The sequence below is a fragment of the Octodon degus genome, unplaced genomic scaffold, assembly GCF_000260255.1.
Source record: "Octodon degus isolate 3935 unplaced genomic scaffold, OctDeg1.0 scaffold00024, whole genome shotgun sequence".
NCBI classification, from domain to species: domain Eukaryota; kingdom Metazoa; phylum Chordata; class Mammalia; order Rodentia; family Octodontidae; genus Octodon; species Octodon degus.
Window position 1 is genome coordinate 10,145,026 of NW_004524600.1, and position 22,662 is coordinate 10,167,687.

Here is a 22,662-nt window from a genome sequence, read left to right on the forward strand (position 1 = left end):
AAAAAGAATTGTGATCCCAGCTCTTGGGAGGTGGAGGCGAGAGAACCATGGATTCAAGGCCAGCCCAGTCAGCTTTGTGAGACCCTATCCCTGGAAAATAAAATTAAAAATCAAACAAAAAAATAATTTGTTCTGGATATTTTGAATAAGGTATAGATCAATACATTTATAAGTATGGGGTTTATCTACTTGCTTTAGGGTTCTCTGTAACCACTATTAGGACTGTTGTTAGTAAACAAACTGACTTGGGGATGAAGAAAGTATAAATTTTCTGCTTATACCAACAAGTCTTGTACTAACTGCTTGCCTATCCTCATGTATTGCAAGTCGCATCCTAAGTTTTAAAAGACCAATTTGAAGTTCAACTAAAATTGATTTTATTTATGCTACCCTGAGGTTCTGAGAAGACAATTTAGATTGCTAGGATGGTATACAAATACTTGGAATTTAGCATGAAAATTTCAGTTCAGGGAATATTCTCTAAACCACAATGCTATGAGAACTGACTGGGGGCTTTCGCTGTATGATTTGTTCCTTAGACCCAGTGCGCAATCCTGGAGTTGAAGCACCTTTAGGTTGTGTGACAGTGAACATCACTACCTTGGTTCTCCCTTAAGTCTCTGCTTTCTTTCATTCTATCTCATTTTTAGAACATATACAGCAGACTTTTATCTTTAAGCTTGACCGACCCTGGATGACATACGTAATTCAGGGGCAACAAGCATTTCTTAGAAAAAGAATTTCAACTTCTGTCCTTGATACATGCCCGCTGGTCCTCATTCCCTGTAACATCTGTGTGTTTTGCTGTGGACAAGTTACATCAAATTCCAGGGAACCTAGCAAACTTTGAGATCTTAGGGGCTTTAGGTGATTAAATGATGGTATTTAAAAACTAGTTTTCCTGGTTCCACAACAAACAAACAAACAAATAAAAAAAAAAAAAATGAAGCCAACCTAAGCCATACAGCAAAAGCCGGGGAGATAGCACTTCCCGGAGAATAAGCACTTGCCTGGCAAGCGCAGGGTCCTGAGTTCAATCCCCAGTACTGAAAAACAAAACAAAACAAAACAAAAAACTAGTTTTATTGATGTCTGTTCAAAACATCACCTAATCTAAGTAAGTACCACGCAGCTCAGGAAAGTGAGTGAAAGAAAATCAGAATCATTTTCTGTGAGATTTCTATCAGATTTTGAGAATAATAATAGGGAACAGGTTGTCTGTACATTGAAAGGGCAACACAATGTCCAATGATCCTTATAAATGAAAGTGACCACAAATAGCATTGCCATTTTTTGAATACCCACAATATTTCAGACTGTATTACATGCCTTAAACCTTACCAATTTATTAAATGTGCCTGTAAGGCCACTCAATTTCTTGCTTACAATTCGACTGCACATTGGATAATTCTTTCCCCGCCATGCAGAAAGGGAAGCCGAGGCTCAAGAAAGTAATTTGTCACTAAAATCCCTATCAATTTAACTTTAAAACTTACTACTTTAGCTGCTACAATATGGTATCTTTTTTTTTTAAAACTATTTTTTAAAAATTTTTTTAATTTATTTATTATTTGTGTGTGTGTGTGTCCAGCTCAGCCCACCAGGGGGTGGGACTGGCTGGCATGTGGTGCTGGGGGATTGAACCACGGTCCCTGTGCTTGCTAAGCTTGTTCTAAGTAGGTGCTTTAGACCACCGAGCCATCTCACCAGCCCCAAACAGTATGGTATCTTCTATTGTCTACTTTTTTTTTTTTTTTTTTGGATTTTAGGGAAGGGCCTACAGGGTGTTCAGAGTCTCACTACTAGATTGGACCCATAGTGATCCACCTGTTTACAGCCTCCCAAGAGCTGGGATTACAGGTGTGTGCTACCACACCCAGTCTCAATTGCTGTCTCAGTGTGCCCCGGGACTGGCATGGCAGACCCGGAGATTGAACCCCAGACCCTGCGCCTGCTTTAATCTGCTGAGCTATTTGGCCAGCCTCACTCATCTTTTTTGTTTCTTCATACTTGGGACTAAGCCCAAGGTCTTACATGTGCTAGGCAAGCACTCTACTAAGCTATAACCACAGATCTTTTTAAGGTTTTTATTTCAGACAGGGTTTTGCTAAGGTTGTCTGGGCTGGCCTTGAACTACCTTGGGATCCTCCCAAGGTAGCCTCCAGAGCAGCTAGAATTACAGGTGTGCACTATCAGGCCTGGATTTTTACTGCTTCAGTGAGGTTCCTTTCACCAAAACCAAGGGCATTTTGACACACATAAAGCCATCATGTCTTAAAATTGAGAACTTGCACTTTTAGTTTATATCCAAGCAACACTGTACGATGTGCCTTATGGGTTGTAAAGCACTTCCTGTATAACCTCACCTGACCGTTCTAAGTTGGCTGGAGCAGTTATTATTGTTGCTATTTTCTAGAGGAAGAAACTGAAGCTCAGAGAGGTGAAGAGGATTTGCCCGTAGTATTGTGAACAGTACACTTGGCCCCTGTTTCAAACCTAGGCTTTTGACTTTCAAGTATGCAAAGTAAGTTGGAGAATGACTGGTGGGTTATTGCACACCTTTTTAAACAAGCTTTTTAGGGTCTACAACAAAACCAACATAAGCTTCTGGCAAAAGGCTCGAGTTGGCCCGTTATGTGACCTTCAGTGTACAGGGGAGGCTGCCTTCTTCCTTGGAGGAGGAAGGATGTCATTCTGCTGTACCCTGGCATTTTATCAGGAAGTTATCTTTTCACAGTACTATCTAACTCTTTTTCGTGAAGGAAGAAAGCTGTTTGGCTTTCTCTTCTCCTTGGAAACACTGTTCATCATGTCTAACTATGTATTAACATTTCTGGTGACCTTTCCTTCTTGTATATTTGGAAGAGACTGGTGTGGGTTGTCAGCTGCAGACATAATTAGCATGTTCTCCTGTAGTGAGACTCTTGATTTAATATAAAAGTTATTGCCTTGGGTCATTTGGTAGGATTGATAGAAGTTTAGGTGTATTCTTTCCTATTTCTCTGTCATTTTAAAATACTGGGGTTGGATTCATTAATCCAACACATTCCTTAGGTGCTGCCAATGGCCAGGCACTATTCTAGGTTCTGGGGATATAACAATGAATGAAACCGACAAAACTCTCCACCCTCATGGATCACTCACTCCAGGGCAGGAACCAGGCCGTACAGACAAGGGCTGGAAAGAGGAGCGCGCCAAGGATGGCCACACTCAGCAGAGGGCAGCTTTTGTCTACAGGAGTCACTCACTGCCGACTCCCCCTTTTTCCAGAGAGCAGTTGGATGGGGAAAACAGGTCCGTTTCCCACACCTGTGTGCACTCCCGTCAGTGAGCAGCGGCGCTGCAGCTCCCCGGCATCTCCACTTCAGATCAAGTCATAGTTTTTAAACTGAAATCTAAATTTATAGAAACATGAAACATATTTTCTGCCTTTGCTGGATCTATACAAAATCAAGTTAAAAGGTAGGAAATGGAAAGGTAGCACCAAAATCCCGTATCATATAAAAACTTAGTATTTTAAAATTTTCTGATGAATTGTCTAGATTAAAAAAAAAATCTGCTCCTTCAATTTCAATTAATCTGTTAGATATGTATCTAGTTTCCTTACTGAGTAATGTGCATTTCATCCTATGTTAGCAATCTTATTTTATCACATTTAAATTATTACTGAAAATCAGCACTTTTCCACCAACTATACCTTAACCTAGTACTTAAATATTATATGAAACTCTTCTTTGGTGGCACTGGGGATCCAAACTAAGGGCTTCAGCACATTAGGTGCACTACCACTGAGCCCCAGTCCTGTGAGAAGGAGGATTTATCTCCATAAAAGGGGGTTATTAAAAGCAAAAAGAATTTGAAAATCATTTAATTGAAATCTTAAGGGAGATAATTTGTTCATCTTTAATATACTATATGTACTTCCCCCAAACTTGAGATTATCCCACTGTATAGATACTGACACACTTGATGTGGTATAAATTGTTCTGACATTACAAAACTAGTATCAGAATTAAAATATCCAACCCAAAAGATATTTCTAATAATCCATCTCTCTGTTTTTTAAAAAAAACGTATTTAGTACAGGGCCCACAGAGTCTCACTACACAGACTGGACTCATAGTTATTCTCCTGTTTTCAGCCTCCCAAGCACTGGGATTACAGGTGTGTGCCACCACGCCCAGTCTCAATAGCCTCTCAGTGCACTGGGTGGGGGGACTGGGGGGGCTGGCACAGCTTGTGGCGCAGGGGGATCAAACCTCGGTCCCTGCCTCTGCCCAAGCAGGAGCTTTAATCTGCTGAGCTATCTGGCCGGCCCCAACCCATCTCTTAATAGCTGTCAAATACAGTACTGGCAACTACATAAAATTCCTATTTCTTTCTAGAGCAGTGTTTCATCATAAAATTTGCAAATACTGTGTATGAAAGTGAACATATTCACTTTTAATCGACAACAATTTATTGACTGAAACATTTTGTTACTCTTAAAGCATAAGCTTGATAAAACATGCAAAGAGGGCTAGGGACATGGCAGAGTAGAATAAGTGCTTGTGTGGCAAGCACAAGGGCCTGAGTTCAATCCCTGGTTCAGCCAAAAAAACAAAAACAAAAACAAAGACAAACAAACAAATAAAAAAAAAAAAAAGCAAAGAAACTCCTAGAGAAGAAAACAAAGTAATACAAACAGTTCTCCAAAATGTAGCATATAAAATTTCAATGCCTGTAGCGTTCTCTTTAACGCCCACACATGATTTACTGCTTATCTGCCATAGCAATGAAAGCATTCTGAGAAGGAAGGCTAAGTAGAAACTGCAGGCAGCGCTGCAAAACGAAGTAAAACAACAACCCAAGAGGCAGGCAAAGGAAGCACCACTCCTCAGCTATACCCACGTAGACAGAAAGCAATCACAAAGCAGAAATCCTCCTCATCGGAGGAGATACAAATATTAGGAGGGCTAAGAAAACATCAGTAAATGATGTGTCAAATTTTCTCTGGACTGCACAGTTGTGAATGTGTAGTCTGCCCTCTGGACATCTAGTAGTTTCCTTAAGTAGACCCTAGAAGTTATTAAGATTTTTGTTTTGTTTTTGCCAAAAGTAAAAAGAACATGGAAAAATACAGAATGAACATGGTTTGCCTTTGATTTTCACAGAGGCTATCCCAAGGCTGCAGGACATAACGATGGAAGTATAAACTCATAACTTATATAATGCAATGAAGATCATTTTCCTTAAACCATTGCATTTCTTTTTTTAACATTAAAAAGGTTTTTTTTCCTCTTTAACAAGAGAACCTATGAAAATACCTCCTACTCCGCACTTCCACATTAAATGTTAATCTGTTATAACAGGTTTAAAGATGATCGGACCCTGGCTGACACTTATTCAAGTTTCCAAAACACATTCTGAGCCAGAGAACTTACGGTGCATCTTAGCGTCCTCCATCCTGAAAACCTTCTCTGCATACGCTGCACCATATCTGCATGTCTCTCTTTTGCTTGAGTCCCGCAGCCAGGCAAAGACCAAACGACCAGGGAAGGAGCCTTAACAGGCTCAGATCATCTCTCAACAGTTGAGGTTCGCGGGGAGAAAACCAGAGGACAAAGAGAGGCTGCTCCACAGCCGCTGCTTTTAAACTGGAACCCTGTTCAGTGAACCAAGTAAAAGCTATGAACAGCTTCTGTTCAAAAGAGCCAGTGAAGCTCAACGGGGTGTGAACTGTGGTAGGAGAGCCTTTCCCACTTACGAGACAGCTACTAAACATCAGCCTGGTCTCAGGGCCCAAGCTCAGCCAGTGCCCTAAAGGGAGGTGCATGAAACGCACATCAAAAACAAAATTCTTTAGCAACACCATCTGAGCATGTTTTACTATTTCTCCAGATTCTTCTTCCATTGGTCTCCAGATGCATGAAAAATGACATTTGAAACCCAATGCTTCTGGCTAACTTTCTCCCACACCAGAAGCTTCTGAGAAAAAGCTGTTATTTAGAATCAGTCAGGCAGCGACCTCCATTCTCCCCCTGCGTCGCCGGAGACAGACGGGAAGCTTTTGTGAGCCACGTGCAGGGCAGCTCCTTTGCTCAGCGGCCTGAAGACTGACTTCAGCAGGTCTGAAGGAGTCTCAAGATCTTTGAAGATGAGAGGAAGAATCAATGAATGAAAACACTGAAGCTTTAGAAATTATTTCTGTATGAGTTATACATAAGTCCTCCTAACTTACCTGCTTTCAGGCAGTGAAAAAACTGCACTGTGACCTTCAAAGTCAATATTTGTACCGCAATTTTGCTTATCTTTTTTTTGGTACCGGAGATCGAACTCAGGACCTTGTACTTGCCAGGAAGGCACATAAACCGCTGAGCTATATCCCTAGCCCAGCTTAAGCTTATCCTTAAAAGAGAGTTCTGTGTAGCTCACAGAGGGTAGACTGAGGAAACAGGATTATGTTAAAAATTTAAAGAATTTAGGGCTGCACAGATAGTTTGGTGGCATGAGTGCCTGCCTGGCAAGTGCAAAGACCCGGGTCCAATCCCCGGTACTGCATGCCATGCTGGCCCCTCACCAAGCCAGCCACTGAAACCAGGCATGGTGACACATGCCCGTAATCCCAGCACTGGGGAGGCTGACAGGAGGATCGCTACGAGTCTGAGCAATGTAGTGAGACCCTGTACCAAATAAATAAATATTTTTAAAAATTTAAAGAATTTAAATACATGCAGCATGGTGTCTAGAATATTTTGATTAAAACCAACTAATATGAGTTTGGGGGATCTCTGGGCCCAATGTAGAAAAGAGGATACAATTTTTTTAGAAGAAAAAATCTTTCAGGCCTCTGACTAGCACTTTTGGGCAGTGGAGCTGGCCTCGTAGAGTCTACACCATTCAGGGCTTCTAAAATGGATGAGACTCAAGTTCCCTTGACTCGCCAATGAATCTGCTAATGCCACTGAGAAACTACAGGGCACTCAGGAGAAGCCAGGGAAGGGCTAGCTTCAGCTATGGTCCAAAGCCCCCTCGGGACCCAGTATCACAGCTGCTTATTACCACCATTCCCCTGAGCCCACTCAGGAGTAGTTGCTGACACTGTGACAGTAGATTAGATAGAAATAAAGAATCTCTCTAGTGTACAGCTTCTCAATAGTGCTATGACTTTCTATGGTTTTCTTGAGACAGGCCCTCACTATGTAGCCCAGGCTGCCCTCACACTCACAGTAATCCTCCCGAGTGGTGGCGTTACAGGCATCTACCACCACACCTGGCACCACTGACTTTTCAAAACTGGATAATTCTTTGAAGTGTATAGAAGCTTAAACTTACTGATCCTCCATTAGGTGGCAGACATCATAAGGGCTTCTACACATGTAAATGGGTCCAATTTTATAATAATTCCACAGGAGAGAGAACACAGAGATGCAGAATAGAATAATCTGGTTGAAGCTGGCCCTGTCAACCTCCTATACCTGCAGGCTCAGCATCCATGGACATACATAATCTTGCACTGAAAATGTTTGGAGGAAGAAAGTCTGTAATGAATATGTAGAAAAATCTGGGGGGGGGTCATTATTTCCTAAACAATACAGTATAACAGGTATTTACAAAGCATTTACATTGCATTCGATATTAAAAGTAATCTGGATGTGACTTAGGTAGGGTACAGTGGAGGGCACACAGGTTACACGCACATAGTCCCTTTACACGGGTACTTCAGCAATCATGACATAGGTGTCTGTGAGGAGTCCTGCAACCACTGCCCCTGGGGTTCTGAGGGACAAACAGAAGTGGCAATTGTTAATCCCTGTACCAGAGATGGTGAATCTTTTAGGGCTTTCACTGATGCCAACAGCCTGCTGCGGCACACGTGCCATTGGCCACCACCACTGCCCTCCACCACACCATCTTCTTCCAGTGCAGCATCCATTCCCTACATCAGGTGACATCTCACTTCCAAGCACCCAGGAAGCCCTCAGGCTCGCGTGGCCTTCAGATGGGAAATGACTGGCACTGCCAGGAGAGAAGAAAGGCAGGGCAGACAGCAGGGGACATTGTGTGGAGACACTGCACCACTCTTCTCTCAGAACAACAGTTTTGGAACTAAATGGTGATGCATTCATGCAGAAAACCAGCTGAATGTGAACAAGGGAGGGATGAGAATAAAGGGTTTTATATATGACAAACGGATCAAGGAGATTTCTATGCCCCAGTGTGTGCAGCGATGGGCAATACCAACTATGAATCATCGTAAATTGGACGCGACACAGTAACTGGCTTAGGAGGAGGCACAAGCCTATGTATGCATCACTCTGGTTATTTTCTCAAGGTGAAGGTCTCAGCTCATCACTCAACTTTGGGTTCCTCTCAAAACACAGCAAAACCTCATGAATGCAGATAAAGATCAAACCAACAGCTCACAACTTAAAGCAATACAAATCACTTTTTAAAGATAGCCTACTTTCAAAATACATACATGAACCCTAATAAATCAAAGGGAAGTAGAACTTTATTAAGTCAACACCATATGATAACCTGTAACAAAAATAAAATATGGCTCATATTTTGCTGGGGTTGGTGGATCAGGAACTTGGGGGTAACCAGCTGTTCGGGGAGAATGGAGGAATCTGTGTATATCCAAAAAGCTTCACGAGCTCATGCTGTCCCCAGTGTTGGCCTACAGCTGTCTGTGGTTGAGATCGTGCCTATTAACTTTCACCTCCACTCAGATCCAGCGCTGTAATCCTCTGATGGAAGGCAGCTGTGCCCTGACAGGAAGTGTGGAGTGCTGAGGGGAAACGGCAACGATGCTGAGCCCATGAGACACAGCACAGCACTTCCGCTTCTCCTGCCAACCCAGCTCTCCTGCCACACAACCACCAACCACATGAAGACTACAGATTGAAGGTGTACAACATAATTTCCTGCTGTATGGACACACTATGGGATGATTACCACAATCAAGTTAATTAGCACTCCTGTCACCTCACATAGTTGTGTGATTGTGTGTGTAACATCTACTGTACGCTCTTAGCAAATTTTAAGTATAAAATCTAATATTAACTATCTCCACCTTGCTGTACCTTAGATTCCCAAAACCTATTCCTTCTGTAACGCAGCTTGCATCCCTTGGTAACACACCTCCCTGTTTCCCTACCCCTCTCTGCTTGTCTTTAAAAAGTTTTATTCCAATGGAGCTGTGTGATCCTGCTTTTATATTACTTAGAAAATATCAGAAACTGTCGGGGCAGGAGTGGGTAATTGTGTACGTGTGATAAGGAACATGTATGTAAATAAACAAATGTAGATTTGTTGTTCTACTAGGTCATGGAAAGCATAGGTTGGCTAACACTACACAAGACCTTAGTCTGAAAAAGACTACCTACAGTGCATTCTCATTATGTGTAAGAATTTTAAACATTTATTTCTTGCTGGCTTTCAAATATTTTATATCAGAAATATCATACAAAGTATATTTGACCATCATAATTATCAACTCTTCGGGTTTGGCAGCAGTTAGTGTTTACCTAATACAAAATGCTAGGAGCTTGGCTATTTCTATTTCAAGAGGCAAATGCTGAGGAGCAGATTTCATTTATGTATTATTTATAGCACCAGAAAAATAAAAGGTTCATTTTATAAAGGAATTCAAGGATTTTTTGCTGACAAATTTAAAAGCTAAAAACACAGAGATCCACAGAGTCTATATAATTAAAAATTCCCTTTCATTCAGATACGAGCTGCTGCAAATTGGTTTTGCTCTCTTGGTATTCAAATTTGTCCACATCCAAACTGCTTTCAATCCCAAGGTCAAGCTTGGAATACTGCAGGATTATCAAGGTCTCAGCACCCTGCCCTTAATCTTCAGTCAGGAGTTTTCATTTCCTTTGTGCTCAAACAGTGAGTTTGGGAAAGCATTTTCAACATTTACAAAGATGCCTAGCACAGTTTACTTCTCCACTGCTATCTATTTTTTCTTCTGTGGGCAGGTCTCCAGAGGGCACAATCTTCATGACGCTGGGAAAGGACCCTGCTGCCTATAGTACCTTGGACAGTAACACAAACTGCCTGGGCTGTGTGACCAAGGAGAAGCTCCTCCATTCAGCTAAAAATAGACTGCACACAGCTGTCTTCTTTACAGCAGCAAGTACAACATACTTGAGTATTTATCAAAATCCACATGTAGATGACCCTGCAATCTTCCCTATGTGCCTCAAATTGCAGAAAATGATGTTCTTCTACATTTCTTGATACTAGATGAAACTCTTCCCAAGGGGATAATACTATTATTTTCTACATAGACATTGGGCCTGTCATCAAGCCTTCCGCTATTCTTCCTAACCTCTCTCTAAGTACACCATCAGCTACAGCCAGGTTTCCTGTGGCCTCTGTGAGACTCATGCTGGCGTAGGGCCAACTGCACTGAAGTTATTAACAGTGCTTATGCTGGAAGCAAAGGTTCTTACTAACATGAAAGCAACATGAAGTTGCCCAGTCTGGATTACTGAGGTTAGAACTGCTACAGTCAACTGCTTCTCTTTAGTACGGCCCTCTCCCTCAGGAGGAAGGGGCGGATATCTGCTAAACTACTATCTCTACAAGCATTTTAAAGACTTTTAAAAGATATAAATGTCCACTTCCACATATAAAACTCACAACCAGGTATTTCTGATGTCTCTGCCTCTCACTGTTGACACCCAAAAGCTAACTGCTGTGTATTTCAGAGGGGATTTCCCTGATATAGAGGATTAATAGGAAAGCCTGACAGCTGGAGTTCTGTGTTAGAGGAGAAATTAAAATAAGGAATTTGACCTAGTTTCAAAAGGGCCATTTGTTAATTTCACTTCCTCAAATCAAACCGGGTACTCACCTTCAGAATGCGGGGCTAAAGTACCTAGGCGAGCGATGGCAAACCTTTCAGAGCTTTCTGTGATAACCAAGAGCTGGCTGCAGCGTGTATGCAATAGGTTCACCACCACTGACTAGGTTACTGCACGGAGCTACAATATACAAAAAACTCTTACAAGAATTGCACAAAACATCTTACTTTTTTTTGAAAAAGAAAAAGGGTCTCACTAAGTTTCCCAAACTGGTTTTGAACTCTGGATATCCCTACCTTACCCTCCTGAGTAGATGGGATTATAGATGCGCATCATCTTTACATCTTTGATTTAAAAATCAAAAGTCCACACAGACTGGTGTTTTCTGTTGTGTATATCTTGGGCTATGAACGCTCACTTTCTTTATTAGCCCTAGGTACACACTGAGCGTTCTCAGCAAGCAGCGGAAGCGATGCCACCATGAAGTCGAGAAATGGAAGAAAGTACAAATGTCAACTCTACTACACCCCGAAGTATAAATTCGTATAACCTAACTTACATGGAGCCTATTTGATACACTGGCCCAGGACCTGGGCTTCAACTGGCATCACCACGGTTTCTAGCATCAGCCTGAAAAATGATCTCACTACTGTCAGCCTCCCTTCGTCAATTCTATAACCTGTGGGCTTAGTCGCCCTAACAAAACAGCTCACCTAGCTCACCATTCCCAGCTCAAACCATGTCTCCAAAGCGTTTGCAAAACAAGCTACTGTAGTCAGTCTGCAAGGAAATGGGATCAATACAGGACACACACTTTATATAATTATCTTTATCATATTCACCAGAACAGTTAAAAGCATAAAGATACAGAAAATCTGTCCATGTGGTAGAGACCCAAAGAACCCAGCTAAGAGCCTGGATCCATGAACTGTACAAACCTTATAAAATGTCTGAAAGAGAAATTCCACAAAAGAAACTGCTAGACCTTTGGTTAGAAATAAAGACTTTCAAATATATTTTGCAAAAAATATGACATTCACTGCACCCTGACAGTGGCAGATTATTCACTAGTTGCTCGTATTTAGCAGAAGCCTGCTGAGCCCTGGGAACCGTTCTCTGAGACTCTCCCATCCAGGGAATATATCATACGCATGGTGAGAGTTACAAGGGAAACAGTGAACAGCATGACAACACTGGGGTGGAGAGGAGTCAAGGACAGATGGCCTCTCTGAGGAAGCAGAGGGGCAGGTTAAGGAGCTCCCAGTCACCCCAAAAGCCAAGGAAGAATGTATGAGTCAGAGGAATAGTAACACCAAAGACCAAGTGAACAGTGAAGATTAAAAGAACAAAAAATATAGTCAATTGAGTAAACAGTGGTAAGAAAGAAGAAACTGGGATGTATAGCTCAGAGGAAGAATTTTATGCCAAAACCAACAGGACACTGCTGAAAGTGAAAACCGTGGCCACTGCACAGACTGCCTGGAGGTCAAGGTGGAAGGACACACTGCTAGGTCATGTGGGAGAACAGCAGACACGGTGTGGCCGGGCAGAGGTGGGGCGGACGTGAGCGGACACCGTGATGTTCTCCGGAAGCAGTGTCTGCTATGGGCTGGCTACGGAGGTAACAGACACAAATCAAGCACAACACCTTGGCAGTGGCTGGCTGACCACAGGAGACAGCAGGCTGAGCACTGAACAAGTGTGAGGATAAGAATCAAGAAGGAAAAGAATTTGTATCAAAGAGATAAAATTTGTGACAATGTGGTAAGCAGAGATGCTATCGAGTTTTCATGTTCCAGCCTAACTGGACTCATTCTGCGACTTCTCAGCTTTCTTGATGTGAAAACCATAGAAAATGATTTTGGCCATGGCTACCAAGTCCCTTTTCATGACTGATTCTAAAAAAGTAGATGCAGCTTTTCACTGCTTTATACACAGGTACATTAATCAAGATGGAAAAAGGGTGTAAAATACACACTACAAATGAGGACAGTTTTCTAACAATAAATTAGAATATTTTATTCAAAGCAAAAGATGGAAAGGAGAGAAGGCTTCACTCCCACTCCCTCTCCATCCCAGTTACAACTGCCTTGCTGTGCACTTCAGCAGAAGCAAGAAAAACTATATTCCTTTGTATAATTGCTTACCTTCAAATATTTCTGAAAGAAAATTAGATTTGACAAGATGGAAAAGAAGCAGTCGTTGTCAAATTTTCTTTGTGTGTTTCTCTATTTACTGTGGTGCTTTGGCTTGAACCCAGGGCCTCATGCATGCTAGGTAAGCCCTACCTCTGAGCTATGCCCCTAACCCAGTTGGCCAAACTGTAAACTGTCCAAAAATAAACATGAAAGTCGAGCAAAGAACAGTTTGAAGGCGAAACTCACCGGCCAAGGAACAGTCTGAGGGTGGCAAAGGGGAACAAACTCTGTCCTCCTGGAGAGCAGGGTAAGACAAGCTAGCAGAACTTCAGAGGACAGCTTCCTCACACCAAGCATCAACTAACAGGCGATTTTTGGGTCAAACTCAACCCAGAAAGACTGAGGTTCAATAAGGTCCAGAATCAGCATGGGCTTTACACCGAACTGCTCCAGTCAATTAAAAATGGGCACTGCGCTTCCACACAAAACCAAAGAGAAATTCATTTCATACTTTTTTATCATAAAGTAAAATAAAAATTAAATACACTTTTTATTGAAGAATACAATATAGTAATCTTGAATTATGGAGTAGAGGCTCCTTACTTGGACCATAGCACAATTTATTTTATTAAAAAAATGCCAAGGCCACGTAATTAAAGAAAACCTCATCTTTCTCCATCTTTCTCTTTCCCAAATCATTCTAGGGATGTCTATTTAATGTTTTCTTTACTATTTCTATAATTAAACTATCAGACAATGGGTTGCATTCATCACCTTTCCTTACCAAAATCTTTTACATATAATAAATGTGGCGTTGTGAAGACATGTTCTTAATATTCTGGGTTAGGTTTTGTGTGCATATGTGCATGAACAGATCTTTATATAATCTATAAAAACTACAGAATCAAAGGGATCTAAATATGGTCAGTGGTTCTTGAACTAGGAATCATAAACTAAGATTCAAAGTCACTTATCCTAAAGGATTTACCAAGAGTGCCGAGTCATTCCTCCAAAAACATGAATTATAAATGCATTTAGAAAATCATAAGGACTGTGCCTACTCTTTTGAGGAACACACACATAATTATCCTACATATTTTGAGGAACTCGTTTTTGTGTGTGTTTTGGGACTGACCCAGATGTTACGCACACCAGGCAAGAGCTTGACCACTGAGCTACCTCCCTAGCACTAGAACCCCTCAAACAAGCAATTTACTGACCTCTCTCGCATTCACTAACTTTCTATTACGGAAGTAATTATAGGGTACACTTTGCAAATGTTACAACACTATGTTTATAAATTATATCATTGCAAGATTCTCTTTAAAAGCCATACTTGCATGATATGGTTTATTTAATTACTGCTGTTTTGTTTTGATCCAGGTTCTTGTTAGCTCTAGCCAGCCTTGGGCTGAAGCCTCCAGCTTGTGGCGATCCTCCTGCCTGTCCTGGGATGCTAGGCACAGGCCACCAGGCCCCATTACCATGCGGCTTTGATAGGACATTTCCCATAAACACAATGGAGCAGGAAGTTCTCTTTGTAAGTGTCATATACTGGGATAAGCCGCACACTGATTGGAAGTTTAGGGGAAATAAAATTTAGAGGGTCATCAGAAGGTAACCTAATCTGATGACTTAATGATCAATTCACCGAAGTTTTTTATGCTTAAATATAAATCCATAATGTGCTTTCACGGTTGGCAAAAATAGATATTGAGCTCCATTAGTAGGCTCCGTTTGTCTGATGCGGATGAACATTTTTTTCTCTCTTCCTAGAACTTGAGAAAAGCCAAGTACATCTAATGGATCAATTAGTGATAAACCATCGCAGCCTGCTCACTGTCTGCAGAGTTTCAAGGACAAGTACGCCGGACTGCAAATGCAAAGGGGAAAACAGGAAGAGCAGTGGTCTGTTCATTAGTCTCAACAGAAAATCATCAAAAGAACACAAAACCTAGAAAATACTCATCTGCATAAAAGTGCTGTGTATGTGGGGGGAGTTGAAAATGTGTTCAAGTCCTTCACAAAGTCCTGCACTACATGTGGGGACAGGCATAACCACAGACATCAGGATGGCATCCCTAGAACAGGACAGATGAAGGCACGTACGCACTGAGACCTCCCTGGAAAGACAGGGCCGCTGTGACTGCCCCAAGTACCCTTCTCCGTCCTGCCAGTCCCCAAATCACTCACGTCTACTTATTCTGCTTTTTCCGATTCAATCTTTGTACATAATTTCTCTAATAGCAGCCATATGGGAAGCATCTGTATCTTTTCTCAATTCTAATTTTCATAGGCAGAAGAAACACAGACAAAAATAGCCCACAGTCGGGGAGCGCCGCTGCAGGCTGACCTAGATAGTCGGCAGGCTAAGTGCTTCTGAGCTGGCTTAATCCTGGCCTGGCTTCCAGGCAGTGGCTGCGCCCGGAGCTCAGGCTTTAGGGTTCATCAGGGTTTAGGAGTTTACCGTTTCTAGGTCACTTGGTTGTTCAAAACCATTTTAGTGTGGATCCGTGACTGTCACTCCAAGATCAACACAGATAACAGAAAGTCCAAAGACCAAAAACCTATAACAATATTAAATGGGCCAATGCTAAGATGGGAAGGCATTTATTACATATATGAACAGAAAAAGTCTTTTTTTATTTGTAGGAAGAAAGGTATCATCATGCCAGTAGAAGAAGGGGCTGGAGGGTCGCTCAGTGTCTAGCACGTGTGAGGCCCTAAGAGTAGGCTCAGCAGCCACCGATGAAAACTGAAGATGTCAGAAGAAATAAACATGTAACTTATGCAAAAAAGGAAAATGCTAACAAGCACACATAAAGGTTCAATATTACCAGTAATCAGAGAAATGTAATTCTTTCCCTGTGAAATTTTAAATAAGAGGATATCCGACATAACTGTTTCAGAAGAATGTTTCCAACATGCTTCTGATGCTGGGGAAAAAAAATGGATTACAAAGGCATGCATTTCAGTGCCAGCGAACCTTCTGGAGAGTGAGTACCCAAACTGCAACCCCAACCCACTTATTTCCCACAAAGTGCCAACACCACAATAAAACCTGAATACTGAAGTTTAACTTAGAAAAAAACAACTGCTATCCACTGTTTGGCTGCTGGGCTGACGGGGCTCTGTGTGCCCGCTGTGGCACGCGTGCCCTAGTCCTGACTTTGACAGGCCCTGGGATGCCAATTTCGTAGACACACGCCTAAGTACATGGAGTGCACCAAAGCCAGAATGACCTGTACCAACATGTCAATGTAGCTATGTTATGTGGAGCTGCTGGGATCACAGATGATTTAAAAGTGAATTTAACCTCTTTCTGCATTTTCTTTTTTTTAAAATTTGTATTTTAGGAAAGGGTCTACAGGGTGTTCAGGGTCTCACTACTAGATTGGACTCCTAGTGATCCACCTATTTACAGCCTCCTAAGAGCTGGGATTATAGGTGTGCGCCACCACGCCCAGTCTGTCACCTTGTCTCAGCACACCCTAGGGGGCAGGGCTGGCAAGGCAGGTTAGGGATCGAATTCCCAGCTTTTGCATCTGCTTGCAGGCACTTTAATCTGCTAAGCTATTTGGCTAGCCCCCTTTCTGCATTTCCTAAACATTTATAACTTCTTTCATTAGAAAAATGCATGCTACACTTTCAAATATTCAGGCAGTAACAAGAGAAATGCCTGGAGTCCTTCGGACAATTTCTTGCATCCTTGTTCATGATGACAGAAAGGATACCTTAAGGTAGACCACAGCGCCCTCCCCAAGGTGCTCAAAGAAAGACCCTACATCAGAAGCTCACCATAACACTTTAATTTCACATTGTGCGCATATTTAGCCAATTACAAGACTGGTTGAAAAGCATACATCCATGTGATCTGATTTTCAAAATCACTCTTTACCATTTCCAGATGCTTCTAGGGAATATTCCTGTACAAGATTTTCCAGTTTGGGAGGGAAAAGCATATGCCAAATATAAACTTCTCCCACATTTTGTTCACTTTTAGGTGTGAAAGCGGTAATGACACATTTTGGGCAATCTTCTTCAAGATTTCCTTTTAAAAAATATCAAAGACAGTAGAAGCAAACAGTACATTTGCACATGTAAGTTGATTTATACAGAGGATGTGCTCCAGGGAAAAGATCACCAACCCAAACACTACTCTTGTTATGAAAATATGAAATGCTGTATCATAGAAAACATGCAAGATACACATAGGAATTTTTTTTGTACCAGGGATTGAACTCAGGACCCTGTGCTTGCTAGGCAAGCACTTATTCTACTGAGTTATCTCCCCAGCCCTAACATAGGAATTTTTTAAGAAATCATTGAAGGGCCGACCAGATAGCTCAGTGGACTAAACTGCCCGCTGAGGCAGAGTGCAACAGCCAGCCGGGGTGCGCTGAGACAGCGATTGAGACTTGGTGTACTGGCACACGCCTATAATCTCAGCACTTGCGAGGCTGAAAACAGGAGGATCACTATGAGTCCAGTCTACGTGAGACGCTGTACACCCTGGAGACCCTGTACCAAATACATTAAAAAAAAAATGTCATCACGGTGTTAGGGTTCAAACTTAGGGATTCATGAATACCAGGTCAGGGCTCACTACCAGCCAAGAAATGTACCCATAATTTCCTTCAACGCCCACACAGACCACATTTACCTTCATACTTCTCTTTTTGCAATTTAATTTTCCAATTTCTGACTCTAATAGGAACAAACTGTTGTATTTTCCAAGTTAAAGCCTTATTTCTATGTTCCCAGAATAAAATGTCTTTTTCAAAATAAAATTTCACTTCATCCCAGCCTATGGGGCAGTGGCAGGGGCTTCAATGCGGGCTGCGCTGACAGGCAAGGAACTGCACACATTCACCTGCAACCTGACGGGCAGCTGGGCGCCTTCAACCAGAAGAAGGCTGCGTTGCTGCCAGGTGCTGTGGTGCATGCTCGTAATCTCAGCAAATCCAGAGGCTGAGGCAGGAGGATCACAAAACTGCTGGGCAAGTGAGTGAGACGCTGTCTCAAAATAAAAAATAATAATAAGAGAAAGGAATGGGGATGTACTTCAGTGGTAGAGCACTTGGGGGCCCTGAGTTCAATCCTCAGTGCGGCAGAGAAAAAATATTTATTATTAACTAGCAAATACCTAATTAGCATATCCTTTTGCCCCTAACATTAGTGATTCCTCTGTGTTCTTTTCCACTTCTGCCTAAGACTATTGCCTCCTTTTACTGCTTTGTACTATTTATTTTATTTGGTAGGTGTATGTTCTGGAGAATTCTTATCACAAGGTCTGCAATGTCAAGCTTCTGATACCAGGGACTCTGATCATCCTTCACACACACACACACACACACACACACACACACACACACACACACGGCAGTCTCCTGTCTTGTACAAGGACGGAAGCAAGTGCTTACCGGTGAGAAATTTAAAAGCTGCCAATAGGAGGAAAGGTTAAGACTGACTGGGGTGGGGAAGGCAGGCAGCCCAGCAGAACTTCTTGCGCACTTTGTGGGTCTGATTATATAAAAAAATAAGGGCTGGAGAGATAACTCAATAGAATAAGTACTTGCCTGGCAAGTGCAAGGTCCTGAGTTCAATCAGATACTACACACACACACACACACACACACACACACACACACACAAAAGCAATGGGTAATGGGCATAAAGGGAAAATTAATGTGGAGAAGCCAGGCATACTAAAAACACTGAAGTATGGGGCTGGGGAGATAGCTCGGCAGTCTAAGTGCCTTCCTGGCAAGCTCAAGGACCAGGGTTTGATCTCATGTACCCCATGTAGTGCTGGCCCCACGCTGTGCCTGCCACTGAAACCGGGAGAGATGGTGCAGGACTGTGATCCCAGTGCTGGGGAGGCCGACACAGGATCACTATGAGTTTGAACTGTGTAGCGAGACCCTGTACCAAATACATACATACATACATATTTAAATTAAAAACACTGAATTAGAACACCGTAAGAATTTAGAAACTTGAGGAGAAATACGAATATCAAGAGAAACTGTTCTATGATTAAAGAAATGACAGTATTTTGCCAAACTTAGAAATTTCACATTTGTTTTAGAATAACATGACTTAAAAAACTAAATACATGATAGAGTTCAACTAAAATGTTACATTTTTAACTACAAGCCAAATAAAATACAGTTCTCTCAGTCCGTTTTCTAACTTGAAGCCTCTGAACCTGTGTCTCTTTGTGGTTGTGAAAATCTAGCCGTAGCGGCCAAGATGACAACAAAGCCCTTCATGAGAACGCACCCCGAAAGCTCGTGACATGACACGTGGGGAAGCGTCAGCTGAGCTCATGCGCACAGGGCCCTCCCGACATGGAGAGGCGCAAAGATGTCCAATTCCACTTTCAAATATATTTGTCCTCATGGTGTGGCACAAGATAACCTCATGTGCTGATAGTAAAAATCGTTCTATGCCTACTTGAAAAGACATATAAGGAAAATCAACTAACCATTAATTCCCCACAACCGCACGCTATGATTATTAATCCTATACTATTACGTTCTGCTTCTGAGATAGAAGCGGCACAAACAACCTAATGAGCCTGGAAAAGAAAAGCACTATGGGATCACAGAACCACCCACTTAAAGTCCTCAGGCAGGCTTTCTTCCACAGCCAGAGAAAACTCCAGGAAGGTAATTTAGTTATGTGAAATAAGAGATCTGAGGAAAAGCCACTTTGTTCTTGTGACAGCTGAGGGCCCATTATCCACAAAGCTCTGAACCTGAGGTTTCAGGGGTTTTTTTGGGGGGTGGGGTGAGCAGGGGGGATATTTGCATATACATGGGATATCCTGGGGCAAGGCCTCAAGTCTAAACAGAGACTTTATGTTTCAGATATACCTTATACACACTGCCTTAAGTTAAATCTACACAACACATTATGGACCTGTCTTGACAGTGACCCATCAGAGGTCAGGTGTGAAATTCGGCATCCTCGGTAGGCACTGAACAGGTTTCAGAGACTGCAGGCAAGATGAGCTAGTGTGTACTCATAATCCCGGGTACTACGGAAGCTGAGGCAGTAGACTGCAAGTTAAAGCCAATTTGGGCCACTCAATAAAACCCTGTCTCAAAATAAAAACATAAAAAAGGGCTGGGAGAACAGCTCAGAGGTTTGATCCTAAGTAATACCCCAAATTTCACACTCTTGATCATGATGGATTTGGAGTTTTTAGATTAGGGATGCTCAGCTTGTAGCTTGTTTTCACACACAAGGATGCCAATGAGGTAAAAAAGAAACAATATGATCTTATTAATGAAATTCAACCTCTACACGCTGTGAAAGGCAAACCAGCCAATTCCAAGAACAATATAAACTTGGTTTTCATGCTCTTTATTCTCACAATCTGTCACCTTGTTTTGGATATTTGGAACCTTCTTTTATAAATAATTCTTCAGACTACCAAAGATATCTACCTGGCGAGGGTTTCTTTCTAGTACCCCTAATAGACGAGTTAATCACAGCTCAACATCACCAAGCACAGCATAGAGTGTTGCTTCCAGATATTTTTAAAATCTTCTTTCTCTAACAGCAAAGCAAAAACAAAATCCTCAGGTATCTGGTTTAAAATGTCAGCAAACACCATCATCTTTGAGGGTGTGAGCATTTTTCTTTATGTCTTTCCAGGTAGACTTGGAGTGACATCCTTTGGGGATGAGTGGGAAGCAGAAACTTAGTGTGTGACTCATTCTCTGCCCAGATACTACTTTATCTACTTGGAGTAATTTTATTTGATTGTTTTCGAGATGGAGTCTCTCTCCATTGCCTAGGCTCCTCTGGAACTTTCAGTCCTCCTGCCTTGGCCTCGTAGGTAGCTGGGACAGCAGGTGGGTGTGCTACCACACCTACTTGCCTGTGTTCTGCGGAATGTGTGGAGGCACATTCTGTGACACTCTGCCCCATGACAGGTCTGCCTGGCAGGCTCCTGCGCTGACCTATTCCCTTGTCCTCCTTCCTATAACCTCTATTTTCAGATGCAATCTTTTTTTAAAAAGTTATTTAGTATAGGGTCTACAGGATCTCATTACACAGAGTGAACTCATAGTGATGATCCTCCTGTTTTCAGCCTCCCAAGTGCTGTGATTACAGGTGCATGCCACCATGCCCAGTCTCAGTCACTGTCTCAGTGCGCCCAGGGGCAGGGCTGGCAGCAGCATGCTGGGGCTCAAATCCTGGTCCCTGTACCTGCCTAAGCAGGTGCTTTAGTTAACTGAGCTATCTGGCCAGCCCCCCAGATGCAATCTTGTGATGCAAAAATTTCTGGCACCATTGCCATTAGGACTGTGATGTTTTTTGTATTTGAACGTTTTTCTGAAACCTTCTAATCTATCTCTACCCTCCTGTATCATTTTTTGTCATTGCTGCTTCCAAAAGTGAAGGGTGTTTACTGCACAAGTTCTCAAGAATACTGGGCTTGTTTTTGTGAATCCCTTTTTTTTTTTTTTTTTTTTTTTGCAGAACCGGGGATTGAACTCAGGTACTTGCACTTGCCAGGGAAGCACTTATTCCACTGAGCCATCTCCCTGGCCCTGGGCTTGTTTTTAACAGGTAGTATTTTTAAATAAAGACTAAAAAATTGTAAGAGCCTAAAACTTCAACAGATTCCCTTCATTACTTTGTGTTAAGCAGAACAATGTGAAATAGTTAAATAGGACAATCTCATAGTTCAACCTGACCCGATTCATGCCGATGATTTCAAGGGCCAGGAGGAGCTGTTTGTGCAAAGACAGACGACAACCAGCAAGCCTCTTGTTCCCAAGGACAAAGCTGTTTATGACTAGTGACCTAGATTTCTCACTCTGTGGTGCCTGAACCTACTCTATTAAGTGGCATTACCCAGCTGACCGCGACAGCCACTCCAGCCAGCGGACAGCCATGACTCGCGGCCAGCCCAGATAAAGGGAAACACCTGGCCAACGAACCGTGTTTCCGGGTACAAGGTTAGCAGTGCCGGTTGGTAAGAAACAAAGCCACAGAATACGACAGAGTAAGCAGAGCTTTCTTATTTCTTTACTCTTTCCCAAATCATTTTTATGACATGAATATAACATTTATTTAACTTTTTTTTATATTGACTGAAGGGAAATATTAGATTTAATTATGGAAATGGGCTCCAAAGCAAATACATTAAAAGGACGTTCCTGAAATCTTCCTCTTATGATTGGCTGGTTCTGTTTGGCTTCAGATTCTGATCTGAAAGGAGGACATTATTAAGGGGAAAATAACAGAGTAAATATGCTAGAAATGCATTCACTGGGCTTGGTACATAATTACCTAGAGCTTCTACAGAATATTTAATCTGTATTCTCAATATTTAACTAAGTTGCTAGGAAAATTCAGCAGTGAAAATTCAGTGGGGTGGGCAGAGGGTGTAGACAACTCCTGTCCTTGCCTACCCATGGGCCTTATATGCCAATAAAAGCTGCTCAGGACAAGCAAGCACCCGGTGATCATGCAAGACGCAGTGGAACAGACAGACAGCAGGCAGAAAATGTAGCATATGCAGTCATCTCCTTGACAGCCTCAGGATCCAGTTGTGCGCAACACAACACTGCCGTGTCAAGATTGTACCTGGTCCCGACCTCCTCCCCGTAAGTCTAGCCACGGCACTGCAGCCTAACAGCCTGCAGCATTCTGCAACATAAATGGAAACCCTGCTCTAACACCGTGAGGCTATT

General features: G+C 42.3%; 1 protein-coding gene across 4 annotated transcripts in view; it reads right to left on the minus strand.

The window, feature by feature from the left end:
- Map7 (microtubule associated protein 7) overlaps positions 1–22,662 on the minus strand; it is a 181,811-nt gene that overhangs the window by 98,557 nt on the left and 60,592 nt on the right. Inside the window, exon 1 of one of the 4 annotated variants that reach the window (XM_023712237.1) lies at positions 5,424–5,603. The exons of the other annotated variants lie outside the window; for them this stretch is intronic. Within the exon in view, the coding sequence (XP_023568005.1) occupies positions 5,424–5,445 (22 nt within the window). The 5' untranslated portion in view covers positions 5,446–5,603. Of the gene's footprint in view, positions 1–5,423; positions 5,604–22,662 lie in introns of those variants that run through there. 4 annotated transcript variants of the gene reach the window in all.